The sequence below is a fragment of the Hippopotamus amphibius genome, chromosome 2 (genome assembly GCF_030028045.1).
Source record: "Hippopotamus amphibius kiboko isolate mHipAmp2 chromosome 2, mHipAmp2.hap2, whole genome shotgun sequence".
In the NCBI taxonomy this organism is placed as follows: domain Eukaryota; kingdom Metazoa; phylum Chordata; class Mammalia; order Artiodactyla; family Hippopotamidae; genus Hippopotamus; species Hippopotamus amphibius.
Window position 1 is genome coordinate 69,469,096 of NC_080187.1, and position 14,297 is coordinate 69,483,392.

Below are 14,297 nucleotides of genomic sequence, written 5' to 3' on the forward strand. Positions count from 1 at the left end.
CCCTCCCCTCAATCCTCCTTGTCAGGGACTCTGATAAACATGCTGCTTGATACTGCTATGCAGCAAATGAGCCAATAAGTATAAACAGCTGTACTTACATGTGTCTGGCTTGAGCTGACTGTTGGTGATGCCAAAGTACTGGGGATTTTCAATGACAGGAATCTTGGTCATTCCAATAATGACGGCATCAGGGCCGCCCTCTGAAGACGACGGGGTGTTACTCCCATTGGAGATGTGATGGAGTGGGCTGGCAGAGTCATCATCATTGCTGATAACTGAGGCTGGGCCTAGAGTTGGAAAAATACATATTCTCCTGTAATTTTTCATGGTTTTGTTGAGCTATAATTCACATACCAAAAATTCACCCATTTAAAGTATACAATTCAGTGGGTTTTAACATATTCAACCTAGACTGTTGTGAAACCATCACTACAATCTAGTTTTAGGACATTTTTATCATCTCGATTAGCAGTCCTTCCCCATTCTCCCCACTGTCCTAGACATCCACGAACTTGCTTTTCATCTCTACAGATTTACCTATTTTGGACATTTCACATAAATGGGATCATACAATATGTGATCTTTTGGGACCGACTTCTTTCACTTAGTGTAATATTTTTAAGGTTGATTCACATCGTAGCATGTGTCATTACTTTATTCCTTTTCACCGCCAAATGACACTCCATTGTGTGGATATGCCACCATCTTGTTTATCCCTTCATCAACTGGTGGAAATTTGGGTTGTTTAAAATGTTTGGCTATTATGAATAATGCGACTATGAGCATCCGTGCACAAGTTTTTGTGTGGACATACGTTTTCATTTCTCTTGGGTAAAATTGCTGGGTAATACAGTAGTTTTATGGTTAACATTTTGAGGAACTGCCAAACTTTTTTCCAAAGTGGCTGCACTACCTATTTTATATCCCCACCAGCAATGTGTGAGGGTTCCAATGTCTTTACTTCCTTCCCCTGTAATTTAATATGCAGCTTTCCTCTCTGTTCCCTGAACATCTTTAGAACACTCTCTCACTGAAACTTCCAGCATGAATCTAGGATTCCTGTTGTACAGTGTACTGAAAGATGTCCTAGAAGTTCAAAGATCTGATTCTTTCACCACTCTTTGGACTAGTCACTTACCATTTCTGTACCTCTACAACCACTTACATGTGTAAAATAGGCAAAATGACATCTGCTTGTTACTTTCTGAGATTGGAATGAAACTACTGATATGAAAATGTGCTTCATGAATATAAATTACTACTAGGTATTACTAAATAAACTTATAACTGGTCGACTAGAATCGCATTGGACTGTCCTATTACTATGTTCCATTTTCTGTATATTCTCTCAGCAGCTGCACCACTTTTGCATATAAAATACTTTCATAGCAATAATGGGTCAATCCCATGGCAAAGTTTCCTGCTTTGCCTTTAGCCATAATACTATTTGTAGTGTCATTACATGGATGCCTTTTATACTAAAGCAATAACCATGACACTTTTCATACCATATTTAAACTTTCCAGTCCAGAGTCGCAGAATATATATGCCCATAAATACAGGCTACTGTGTCTTATCTAAACAATTCACCCATTGACCCATGTCTGCAACCTAAAATACATTTACAAAGATAAAGGTCTATATTCATTGAAAACTTTAAAACAATTAAGATCTCAATAGCTCTCGACAGACGCACCCTACAGGAAAAGTAGACAAAACCCCCTAGACATATAGTACATGTTTCCACAGTGTACTGAATAGGTACAGAGTTCTATGGAAGGCTCCTACTGGCCAGGGCTATTATAGTAAGCAAAGAGGAAGATGGGAAGAAAAGGATATGGAGGAAAGACAGAGGGAAGGCAATGAGAAGGCAAAATCCAATGTGCAGCTAAGATAAATGTATACTGGGCAAATAAAAGTACAAATCGCTATTTCTTGAGCAAGACCATGTGTGTTCATCCAACACCCCCAGGATGTTTCAGCCCCTCCAGCCAGTCTCTACGTCTTCCTCACATTCTACTTTTTCTGTAAGAAGCACAGCAATTCTAGAAACAAAAGTTGTGTGTCATACATTTTTTAATTCCCTATGAAATATCACAGTAATCCATCCCCCAACCTCCAAAATCCATTTTCCCTCTTATTTGGGGATTATCACAGTTTGTAGGGATAACAATTGGACATTGCCCAGCTAGCTGAATCTTGAAGTATGCAGGAGGCAGCCAACTGCTATTATAGGTAATTTTTAAAAGCATTCACTCGAGGGGATGTGTATTTAAGTTGCCTTTAATGGTACACTCTGGCTTAATTCTGCAAGCAAGTCCTCACACAGCCAATTTAGAAGCCACAGAACACTCAAAGTCAAGGCAAGCTTACCAGTTGTGCTCATCTGGAGCCTAACTCACCGGTGTTAGTAAACAGTGGAAATCCTGCCAAGAAAAGCTATACAGACAAGTTCTTTCTAATAGCCTTAACCATCCCTGTTTTATGATTTGCTTCCTGACAGGGTCCGATCACCCAGAGCTTAATCCCAGAGGTGAAAAATGGAAACGTGCTATGCTAAGATTTCTGCTTCTTGTCAATAAAAGCTTCCCATCATGGGCTCCCCTGCTCCAGTCGCAGTGCAGCTGTCCCCTCTTTCGAGGTTACAAAAGCACGCTACTACCGGAGCTCTCCGGGGAGGATGCAGTTAAGGCTGCACATTTCTCAACAGATTCCAGGCTGCATGTTTACCCCCAGAAATGCAAGAGTTGTCATGTTCAAACACTCCACATGCTGTCAGAAGGCCAGCAATAGTTGCTTCTGGATTCCCTGCAACGATTAGAAACACAGTGATCCCAGTTTCTTTTCCTCTGATTCCCTTTTGGCCCAGGACAAGCTATCCACATTCCCGTAGCATTCAATCACTTCGGAGGAGGTTGATACTTAGAAGACAATCTTGAAATTTCTCCAGGAATTCGGGCTCTGAAGCATCTGCCATGTACACAGCGGAGCCTTAACTTAAAGAGTTCAACCAAGGGACTCACTCTTTGCTTCTCCATCACCAAAGGACACTCTTTCCTTCCTCTGGCCTCGCTGAGTAACACCCCCAACTCCCAGATAACAGATTCCAAGGGAACAGGCTCTCTGTTTGGGGTGGGGTGGGGCGGATTTTTTAAGCACAGAAGCAATATAAAACACCAGAGGTAATTTTTCAAAAGCGTTTTCACTTTGCCAGAAGGTCACTGTTGACAATTCTGAGCAACATATAAACCTCAACAATTTATCAAGCGGAATGTTAATTCAAGTGCTGCTTTCTTCATTATTGATGTTCCAAATCCTAGAAGATTGATACGGCTGGCAAGGCTGCAGAGATGCAGCCATTTTTCTATGAACATTTTGATCTAATGGAGCACAGCAAAGTCGGGAAGGGGGAAAGCTCTCAGGGGAGACGATGAATGTCTATATAATTTGACAGCCGCCTGTCTGTGCACATCATGGGATGTCTCGTTGTGTGTCTGTGCACGTGAAGAAAACACCACAAAAAGACAGACAGAAGAAGAGTCAGGGGCACATCACAGCGTGTGAGAAATTTATAGAAGGACTTGAAAACAATGTCTTATTATATTAATAAAAAGTTTTAAATTGCTGGGTGTGTGCAGCTTGCTGAGTTTGGGGTAGATAGTTCTAATTACTGAGCTGACAAATAGAAGCTATGCCTGGAAACATTTTTAGCCCATTTTTATTTTAATATGTCTCACGCGCAAAGAGGCATTTTTCTTTTACCAGAGCTGCTCGGTAACATATCCTGCGTATATGATTTCACAGATATTTTTAAGCCTGACTGAGACCTTTTATCCCTGATAAGAACTGATGTAGGTCATCTGGAGAAGGAGTTTCCTTCTCTCAAGACCAACCTGCCTTCAAGGAGAGAGACAGATTATTGTTCTTAAATAGCTGTATTAACCATGTCTTTTTTCTGTATTCTGATGCTTCAACGTCTGGGGCCTTGGTGACAGAGGAGGGACTTTCAGTTCCTAGAGATGATAAAGTACTTGCCTACAAGAGTTCGTTTCATATACAAACCGACCAAAATCCATAGTCTATGCCCCCAACCACATCACTTATTAGGCTCTCACACTCCAGGCCACTGTCCACCTGCCCCATCACCCCAGAGCCAGGTATCAGACAACTGGGGATGGTCCCCACACCTCAGAGCCCACTGACATTACTCAGCCCAGCCAGTTCTAAACCTGCTTACCCTGACTTGCCCATTCCTTTCTGCAGAAACCACAATAGAGGCTCTTGTCTATGTTTTCCCCTCACTCACTCTGCCTCCTGATGGACCCTATGCCCACCTTGGCACCATGGTCCCCACTGAGGCATGGCCTGCCCTCTTCTCTTGAGATCTGTAACAAACTCACAGTGGCAGTCATCTCCTGACCTGTGGCCTCACCACACCCGAATAATAATAAAACCTACATTTTAAAGCAGCAGTACCTCTGATGAGCTGTAGCTGAAAGAACAATTCTGAAGAAGAATTTCCTCTGCTGTAGCCCCAAAAGGTGAAGCCCAGTTTTTGAAGCTTTCTGGGAACAAACGTCTCTCTGTAAAGCAAACTGGCCTGAAAACTTTGACACATTTGCAGCAATTTAGTGGAGGGAAGACCTCCATCTCATGGTGCTGTTGTGGGAGAGTTTATCACTCAACTCCCCTCTTCACCACCACCACACACAGAGCAAGCACAAAGCCTTGGAACAGGGTGCCTTCAAGATTGCACAGGCAGACAATCTCTCTGCTATCTTGGCAAAGTGCCTATGATCAGCTGGATCTGAAATTTGCCCCTGGGGAGTTGCAGACAAGCCCTGAGCTGGTTGCACTTAAAGTTCCAAATTTGCCACATCCCACTTTCTCTTTGCTGGTTAAGAGCTTTAGTCTTGGAATTCCTGGGGCTAGTTAAGGGTCAGCGTGACTTTCCTCCTTGAGGCCCTCTCTGGCTCAGTGTCCACCACCTCTGGGCTCAGCCCGTGTGATGTTCGGATCACTGGACGGACATTGAGAAAGGCTGTCCAATAGGAAGTGTATGCCATCAGGCTCAAAAAGGGAAAGGAAACAGGCTTCCTTGCATGGATGGGATGAACGTGTATGGGGCGGATGGCTCAGAACTGAAAGGCTCCAGGACTGGTACACTTCCCCTATTTTACAATTTTCCCTACAGCCAACCTTGGTACCAAAATAAATACTAAACAACAGATACTTGAGATGGGGCCAGATCTTGGAAATGCACAGGCAAGATGTAAAGATAGTCTGTCTTTTCATGCCTTCAAAGCAATTCCTGTTCATTGTCTCTGTATCCATAGAAAATACTGAACAAATTGGAGGTCCCGGGAGATCACACCTGATTCCAATCCTAGTGATGAGATACATTATCTGCACTCATTTCGTAGCTACAAACCCTGCTTTTCAATTACCAGCACATAGTCTGAATGCAAGGAATAGAATGCAATCAAGCACAAATCACGGTGTCTGGACATTAGAGCCTTGCTTTGAAAGAGAAGTGGTCATAAATGAGCAGCTGATTTCCCAATTCAGAAATTTATTACATGTTGGCCACTGGAAGAAAGTTAAGATCCAAACTTGCCCAGGCTAGAATATTCAGCCAACTGTTTGCTGTACACGGAATTGAAGTGTAGTTGCATTTTATTTTCTTAACCTTCTTAAAAATGCAGCAACGACCTAGATCCAGATGACTAGTGAATGCTGCCCCATAGGATAAAAACAAGTTGATGTCAAAAATACAAAACTATTTACTGAAGTCAATTTTCCTTTTCTGGAAAATTCTAGGCCTCTTTCTCCAGCAGATCAGAAACCGGGAACACAGAAAAAGAATCAAGGGCCAACGAGTAGAAAGAGGATCAAGGCAGTTTCATCCTAATTAAACAACACAGACTCATTACTTATCCAAAGAAGGAGGAACTACTTACCAACACCTTGTCTTGATTTTACTTTCCCAAATCCAAACCATGAGAAATCTGAAAACCACAACAGAACATAAAATAAACTTCGAAAGAGAAGCGTAAACCAGAGGCACACAGCACTATCCCTAGTGAAATAACAAACTCCCCCAAAAAGCTCCACTGGGGGCTGAAGCTTCCCCTCAAACACCTGGAAGCTAACCCTTGGATTTTTGTGTAAAGATTTATTTCTCATCCTGAGAACAGAGAGGTTGGAATCAGGTAAGAGCCCGTCTTCGAGAAAAAAAGCCAAAAGCTAAGGTTAAAGGCACTGAGCAGATTTTCCTTCTCACTGTCTCTCTTCTTCCTAAGTATCGAATCATCAAACAAGGAACTGCAGGGGTGAAAACAACACAGTGCATTTGACAAATGCACCACAGTTCTCAACCATGGACATGTGGGAAAATAATCAAAGAAGAGAGATTTTTTTCTGGAGCTAAGATAGGCAGTACAGAAAAGGAACATGAAATCCCATGGGAGAACTGACACTCGGGCTGGATGGGGACTCAAGAGGGGAAAAGGGGGATCACAATTCTACACGGATTCCACAAGTGACTTGCTGTGTGACGGTGGGCATATCCCAGCAGCTCTGCGGCTCTTTATAACACCAGGCTCCACGAGGCATGTGTGGGGCAAAGTCTGCCAAATGTTTGGAGGTCCTCCACTGAATAAAGTCACCGTGAAATGCCTGTTTGTTTCCTGGGCCCAGTTGTTCCCTTCTAGGTAATTTCCGCTGGGTTCAAGGTGAATTCTGCACAGTGGGGAAATCCTTGGATAAGAGGCCGATAAAGGGAATGGAGCCCACGTAAGTAGTAACTGTGTTTCTTAGCTCCTTAGATCTGCAGCGATTTTTACAGGCCATTAGGATAAAAAGCTACATAAAAGAAGAGCTCATTGAAATGAAAAATGTATATAAAAGCTCTTCGCACCCTCAAAAATGCCTCACAAAGTTGTCCCGATCACTATCTTTTTCAAGTACATTTAGCCTTTCCTTTCTTGGTATTCTACAATTTCAGCCCTAAGCCAATTTTTACTTCTGATTGGCATTCCTCTGAATGCTTTCTTCCAGCTTTTAAAAGGCAGGGGGAAGGTCTGGCCTCTATCCAATCCCAAAGAAAGATTCGCTTGCACAGAAGAAAGTGACCTCATTCACTGCGTCCTCAGTGTCGCGAGGCCGGGCTGTGCCTGCGGATTTCTTAGTTACGACTAATCTCTTTCAAAATGGAGTGTATTTTGCTACTGGTCACTTTTTGTTTTTCTATACTTGTTTGATTTACATAGTTTTAATTAAATCGTGGATTGAATGTTTGGACTCCTTTTTTCACTTGAGTATTTTTTCAAAATCAGGAGCCCTCTGAAAGGCAAGAGCATGGCTCCCTCACTGATCGCCTGACTCAGACCATTGTCCAACATCCGCTATCATAGCCACAACTGCGGTGAACATCTTTGAATGTCTTAGGTGCTCCCATCCCCATTTTCAGAAATCATTCCCTCAAGATAAACCCCAGAAATGGAATTAATGGGTCCAAAGGGGGAAATAGTGTTAAGGTTCTCAATGCATGTTATCTAATTGTTTTCCCACTGCATGAGGTCTTACTTTCACCAACAGCATATGAGAGGGTAGAGTGTATTTCCAACGGGAAAGCTAAGGGTGAACTCTTTCCAACGTCCGTCCTGCCATGGATAGGTCTCCACCTAACTGAATAGAGACCTGGCAAATGCTCCCCTCCCATCTGTGCCACATGAAACCACTCACTCCCCATGTGTCCCAGACTGGTGTTTGGCACATGTGCAGTAGGGAGAACTACAGGTATGAAGGCGTAAGAAAAAGGCAGATAACACTTGTGCAGTCATCATAATTCTCAAAATGCCCCCCACCCCAGACACTCCTCCCTCAGTCCTCAGCCAAACCCTGAAATATATATCAGTTCCTTAACAAGGGATTGAGACTCAGAGAGGCCAATAGATTTAGCAAAGGCCACGGCCTTCTGATGCTAAATCCAGTTTTTCCATTCTTTCATAGTTGCCTTTCCAATCCTCCAAAATACTTAGCCAAAATCAGCCAACGTTTACAACGTTACAATTAGGATTCAATCTTATTTACAGAAAAGCACTAGAAGTAGTCATTCCTTCCTCATTTATTTACTCAGCAGGCAGAGCAGAGGATTTAAGTAGAAAGAGCTGCATGGCCTACCCTCAAGGAGTTTACAGTCAAGGATCAACTCTTGAGGGAATATGTCCAGGGTACATGGGAACTCAAAAAAGGACTATCTATCTGAATCTGGGAGGTGGGGTTGGCGGGGGCAGTTAAAAGGAGAGAGTTCTCTGGCTTCTGGACAATAGATTAAAATTTGCCAAGAATGGGGAAAAGCAGAGGAGGACATCCTCACTGGAAACAGTCCAGTTATGGTTAGAGTGGGAAGCATTGCATTTGTCAAAGGGCTGATGCAGCTGGAAAGTGGAGAGAAGCTGAGACACGTAAGCAAGGGCCAAGCCAAGAGTTTGGAATCTGTGGTGAAAATTGCAGGTAGGGTCTAGAAACCAACCAACCAACCAACTTCAGGCCAGGAAGGAACATGATCGCAATTAATTCGAGAAAGTGGTTACAGGATGGAAACAGGATGATGTGCCAGAAAGACTGAGGGCAAGAGACTGGTTGAAGAGGCTGCTAGAGAAGTCAGGGCCTGAGAGAACTGTGCACTGAGCCGGGTCGTGGGGAGGTGGGGCAGGGACAAGGAGGGGTTGGCTGTCTGGCCTATTTAGGGGAAGGCAATTGATTGCAAGTTGAGGGGACTATGGACATTCTCGGGTTTAGACAACAACACACGTGGTGATTCTGCCCAGTGTCTCCAAGGAACCTGGCAGGGAAATAGGCTTAAGGGTTCAACTCAGAGCATGGGTTTGGGGCACAAACCCCAAATAAGGCGACTATGCAGAGAAAACCTAAGAGGGAGACATCCAGTGTTTGGGCCTTGGGTCTGGAGCTCAGAACCCAGGTCTAGTGCCTAAAGTGGATCTGCCCAAGTTTAACCAGAGCCCAGAGTCCAACTGAGGAACAGAGACTGGGTGCTGCAGCAGGACACATTTCTTCTCGGGCACATAAAACACCCTTTTATGCAGGTACAAATAAAAGGGTATGCAACTGAGGCTAACTTTTGACAAACTTATTCCTAAATGACTAAAATATTTCTAAGTTCTTTTTTTTTTTTTTTTTCTTGGCACACGGGCTTAGTTGCCCCGCGGCATGTGGGATCTTCCTGGAGCAGGGCTTGAACCCGTGTCCCCTGCATTGGCAGGCGGATTCTTAACCACTGCGCCACCTAGGAAGCCCCTCTAAGTTTTTAACAGTAACACAATTATTACAAAAGAGAGCATATCATCTTCTCGCTCATACGCCAGAGTCCTTGGAAAATTTAACAGACCAGGCGAAGCATCATCACATTGATAGGTTTCCCTTCCAAAAGCTGTCCCTTGTTCGACTTTCTTCCTGATGAATTTAAGCAGTAGTCTTAAACCCGTGGTACTAAATTTCACCCGCAAAATTTTCCCATAAGGGCAAAAAGAAACAATTTCTCAATTTCCTGTGATGTTTCACCCATTGGGAGCAGAGTCCTGCCAAACATTCATTTATTTTCTATTTAATAAGAGACACTTTATTCACTGCAACATAAAGGGCTCCTTCAAAAGCAAGTGGAGCTGCAGCGAGCTTAAAGGAACTCCTTCTTTTGGAATCTAGACCAACAAAGACTCTAAATTATGAAATTAACCAATTAAATCCATCTCTTATTGAAGAAAGTTCAATCTTCCCCATCCAGAGAAGAGGAATGTAGAAAAGAAAAAAGCATATTAACACATTAACAGCTCTAAAATGGAATTCTAACTAAATAAAATAAATAGCAATAAAGATTGCTTTTCAAATGTCTCTCAAAGGAAATCGCTAAAATTTAGAGGATTGAAAAGGAATATTTACGATGCAAGGGAGAGAATCAGAGGAAGGAGGGAGAAACAGGCAACGTGGAAGAAATTTAATCTTCCCTGTGGTGCTGAATGGTACAAACACTAAATATGATTTTTAGAAGGGTTCTGATCTCAAGAGAATGCTGTTTCTGGATTTTTTGGTAAGTTTCAGAAGAATTGTTTTTGTATGTTAGAAGGAAAAGCAGCTCTTCTGACTCTGGAGGAATTAAAATCTGCTGTGCTCTCCACTGAAATTTCTTTATATACATGTTTTTTTAATTATTGAAATTTCTTTATATTTTAATGCAAGATTCATCGCCGTCTACCCCCAAGAAAAGCATCTCTAATGCTGTGATGATGGAAGCAAATAGGAAAATGTGATTCATTGACACAAATGCACTTCACCTCCAACTTCTTATGGCCACACCCAGCTGTGTGCTGCCTTGCTGCAGGAAAAGGGTTGAGCCCAGAGTGGACTCCATAAGTGCTTGGGTGAGCAGCCAACTGCCTGTTACCTCCCACGAAGACGTAGGATGACTGGTCATTGCAGGAAATGAATGCAAAGGACTGCTTTGTGGACAATATAATCATCTCTCTTTCCAACTGACACATAATCGGAGTGAGTAATAGTTTGCTTCAAATTAATTCCAGTTCCTCAGGGCACAGAACAATGTAGTTTGGGGCCAAGTTTCCACTTCAATTTAAACTTAATCTTTTACTTAAGGACACAACCTTTATACACGTTCCATCTCCACAGACCAGGAAGAGGTCTCACTTTGAGTTAAACTGGTTCCCGAAATCACAGTTCGAAGGGTCCCAGACTCCTCCTGATCCGTCTTCATTGGCTCCATCCATTCACTTCCCTCAAACTTCCAATGTGACTTATGTCCACTGTTCTTAAGAAAAGTAACGCTGAATACCTCCCGTGCGACACATTTAAAGAAAAATATGTGTACTGTGGCTGAAACTGCTAACTGCTCTCTGAAGTCTGTATTTCCCTCTTTTTTGCTGGGCCCACAGCTAGACTACATTTCCCAGTCCTTCCTGCAGTTAGTTGTGGCCATACAATTAAATCCCAGCCAATGGAAGGTGTGCAGATTACTAGGTACCACTTCTGGGCTGGAAGACTTATAAATGTATGCTACCCCACACTCTTTCCCCTTCTACTTGTCCAGAAGGAAGACTGAAGACAATGCTTATGGCAAACTTGGAAGTTATGACTTGAAGATAGCAAAGAAATTCTCTGCTTATTCTCCCAGTATTGTTTTGCGAAAGCAGACAGTGTAGAAATCAAGTTCTTCTACTTGAGGTCCAATGAAGTTGAGCTATTTATCCTCCAATTTTCATCCACATGCAAGAAGTAAAGTATTATGTTTGAACCATTTTCCACTTAGGACTTATTTACTATGGTAGAGCCTATTCTAACCAATACATGTGAGCAAAGGGAAAAAGATACATACACACACACACACACACACACACACACACACAGAGTCATTAACTGACTCCATAACCTCTAAATCCCCCATTGCAAATTCAAAATTGTGTTCCTTGTATATCTGCATTTTTCTGGAGAGAAAATCCACAGATTTCATTAGATTTTCCAAAGGTACTTCATTGCAAAATGCTAAGAACCACTGAAATACATACAAGTAGTTTCAGAGACAATGATATAAATGCATAGGTACTCTGCATTTAAATTCTATTTAATTATATTCCCTATCAACACTTGAACCTGGGCTGATAACCATCTATCATCTCTCACCTAGACTTCTATAACAACCTTCTCACTCGTCTGCCGCTTTGTTCTTCCTTCCCCCGAATCTCTTCTCCACAGAGCTGCCGGAGTAATTATTTTCAAGTGTCAAGCAGAGTATTGCATTCCCCTGCTTAGCATCCTTTAAAGGTTTCTCCTTGTATCTAGTCTAAACTTCCACCTCTCACCCCTCCGACCCCTCCGTCTCCTGTGAAGCAGCCACAGTGGTCTCTCTCCTGTTCCTGCTCACTCCGCACTGTTTCTTTGCCTCCTCCTAGAATCCTCTGCTCGGGTTCTTCTCATGTCTAAACATCTCTCATCCTTCAGGTCTCAGGGCAACTATCACACCCCAGAGCGGCCCTGACCTCATCACTACACCCAGTCTCTCTCAGCCCCTCTCACTCATCACCACCACCTCCTTCACAACATGTACCAATAAAGGACGTGACTCACTTCACGTATTATTTCTTGTCTGTATCCTTTACCAGGATTTGAGCTCCACAAAGTCAGAGACTGTCTTAGAAGAGGTTCCACTCCCCGGAAACGGACTCTGACACAAGGATTCAAGTGAAGGCAGTTTATTAGGAAGGGATCCAGGAAAACTAAAGGGGGAGTGAACGGGTGACACAGGGAGGGAGGGAAGCCCTCAGTGGATGCCTTATCCAGTGGGTAACACTGTGGACAACTAGAGTTCAAATCCCTGGGGTGCTTGGGGAGAGGGTGTAGAATGCATCTCAGAATTTTCCCACCTGAAACATGAAGAAGTTGGGTCGTTTACCTTCCAACTATCATCTGTCATTCTGCTAAGAGAGAGCACTGGGGCAGAGTCCTGGGTGTTTGCAGCCAGACACTGGGGGCAAGCACAGGGATGGTGGGACCTAGGAGGACCCGGTGGGGCACCAGCAAGATTTGCTACAGGGAACTTGTCTATGTAGCTCACCACCACCTCCAGTGCCTAGTACAGACCCTCAATAAATAGTTGTCAAATGAATGCATGAGAACAACCATTTTTAAAAGCATAACAATATGAAGTACAGCAAGTCTAATGATAATACCAACATGCAAATTATACACTCAACATTAAAAACCACAATGTTTTGCAAGTATATTTGCAACAGTCTTGATTCATTCATGACCCTCCAATGGAAACTCATGGTAGACAGTATTTAAAAGGGAGCAATACCCAGAACCCAGCATTCCAGGCAGGAGTGTGGAATAAAGATGCTGGACCAGATGTCAGGTGCGGGCTCTCTCTAGATGCTGTAAGAAATGAACTGCATGACCTTGGGTGAGTCACTTCCCTCCCTCGTAGACTTGTGCTTCCTACTAAGACAGGGGTCGAAAAGTGGCATCAAAGGCCTGTTTGAGCCCTAGCAGTCTGTAGTACTAATCATGAGGCACATATGACGGGGAATAAATTGGCACATGGCCATATATAGCTTTCCTGAGCATGGGTATTTTGGGAATGTGAGATCATGTGCAATTTAAAGAAAAGCACTCAGTCAGCTGGCCTAGATTTCCTCCTCAGATGCTTTGGGGTCACTATTTCCTCATCTTGTGAGAAGGGCCTGTGCTCTACAAAAGCAAGTTTTGCAAAACAGTACTTATTGAATACTTGCTAGATGCTAGGACACTTACTAGAGATTAGATATTGCTTTAATTAGGAAAATTGGTCAGCTTCTATGGCAGCATTAAAAAAAAATAAATCAGACTCAAATGATTTTTAAAACCTACAAAGTTCAGAAGCCCCAAGTAGGAGTAGATGAAATAAATGTGCTTGGAATGTGACAAAATGTCCCATTCCCACATTTCACACATTTAATTTTGAGAACAAAATGCTGCCAACTACTTCCCTCTTTCACTTCGGACATGTGGAATATTTCAAAGAAAATTCATTTGGTCTACATCTTTGTCATTCACAATTAAACAGTATAAAGTGTTAGGTTTTTTTTTTTTTAATCTATTGTAAATTCTGAAGGCTTTTTCTTTAATAAAGGAGGTCACACAATCTTCTCTGAGTGGGTAAAACATGGAACCTGGAACTGCAAATGGTTAGTTTTAAACTTGGAACTTTGAGAAGGGCAGAGGCAGCCTCTGTTTACTAGCAATAGTTGACAGATGCGAGAGAGTCATATCAAAGCTTTGCCTTTCTACAGTACCACCCCACTGAGAGCTCAAAACACTCTATAAACATTTTTTTTTTCAGCTGTCACAAGCTCCCTGCAGGGAAGACAGGTGATGTCTGGTTGCACACACACAAAATTTCCCTAATACTGTCTTCGCACTGAGGGAATGACTGCCTGAGACTCACTCCAAATCCCCCTCTCTCTGCAAAGCGAGGCTCGTAAGCACTGGGAGCCAGTCTTTTGGAAGGGAAATTGGCTGTTTCTCATCATCTAAGTGATATTAGCGGCCCTCAAAAAGAGTGACAAACCCAGAGAGTCTGGCAAACACTTTATGTCAAATTTCCCTGAGCTTTCATTTCCATGGAAAACCTAAACAATGACTCAAAGACCTGAACTGACTTGCTCTGACCTGTCTCTCATGGCCAGTCACCAAGTGAGGCCAAAATATGCTCTCTGTTCTTTCTCGCA

The 14,297-nt window shown here is 42.9% G+C and overlaps 1 protein-coding gene across 3 annotated transcripts in view; it reads right to left on the reverse strand.

Annotated features, from left to right (window-relative positions):
• Positions 1 to 14,297, reverse strand: part of NTRK2 (neurotrophic receptor tyrosine kinase 2) — a 345,813-nt gene that overhangs the window by 146,078 nt on the left and 185,438 nt on the right. For 2 of the 3 annotated variants that reach the window (XM_057722523.1, XM_057722521.1), the window contains one exon: positions 99 to 287. In XM_057722523.1, the coding sequence (XP_057578506.1) occupies positions 99 to 287 (189 nt within the window). Of the gene's footprint in view, positions 1 to 98; positions 288 to 5,960; positions 6,009 to 14,297 lie in introns of all 3 variants that reach the window. The other variant, XM_057722520.1, reaches the window with a different exon arrangement.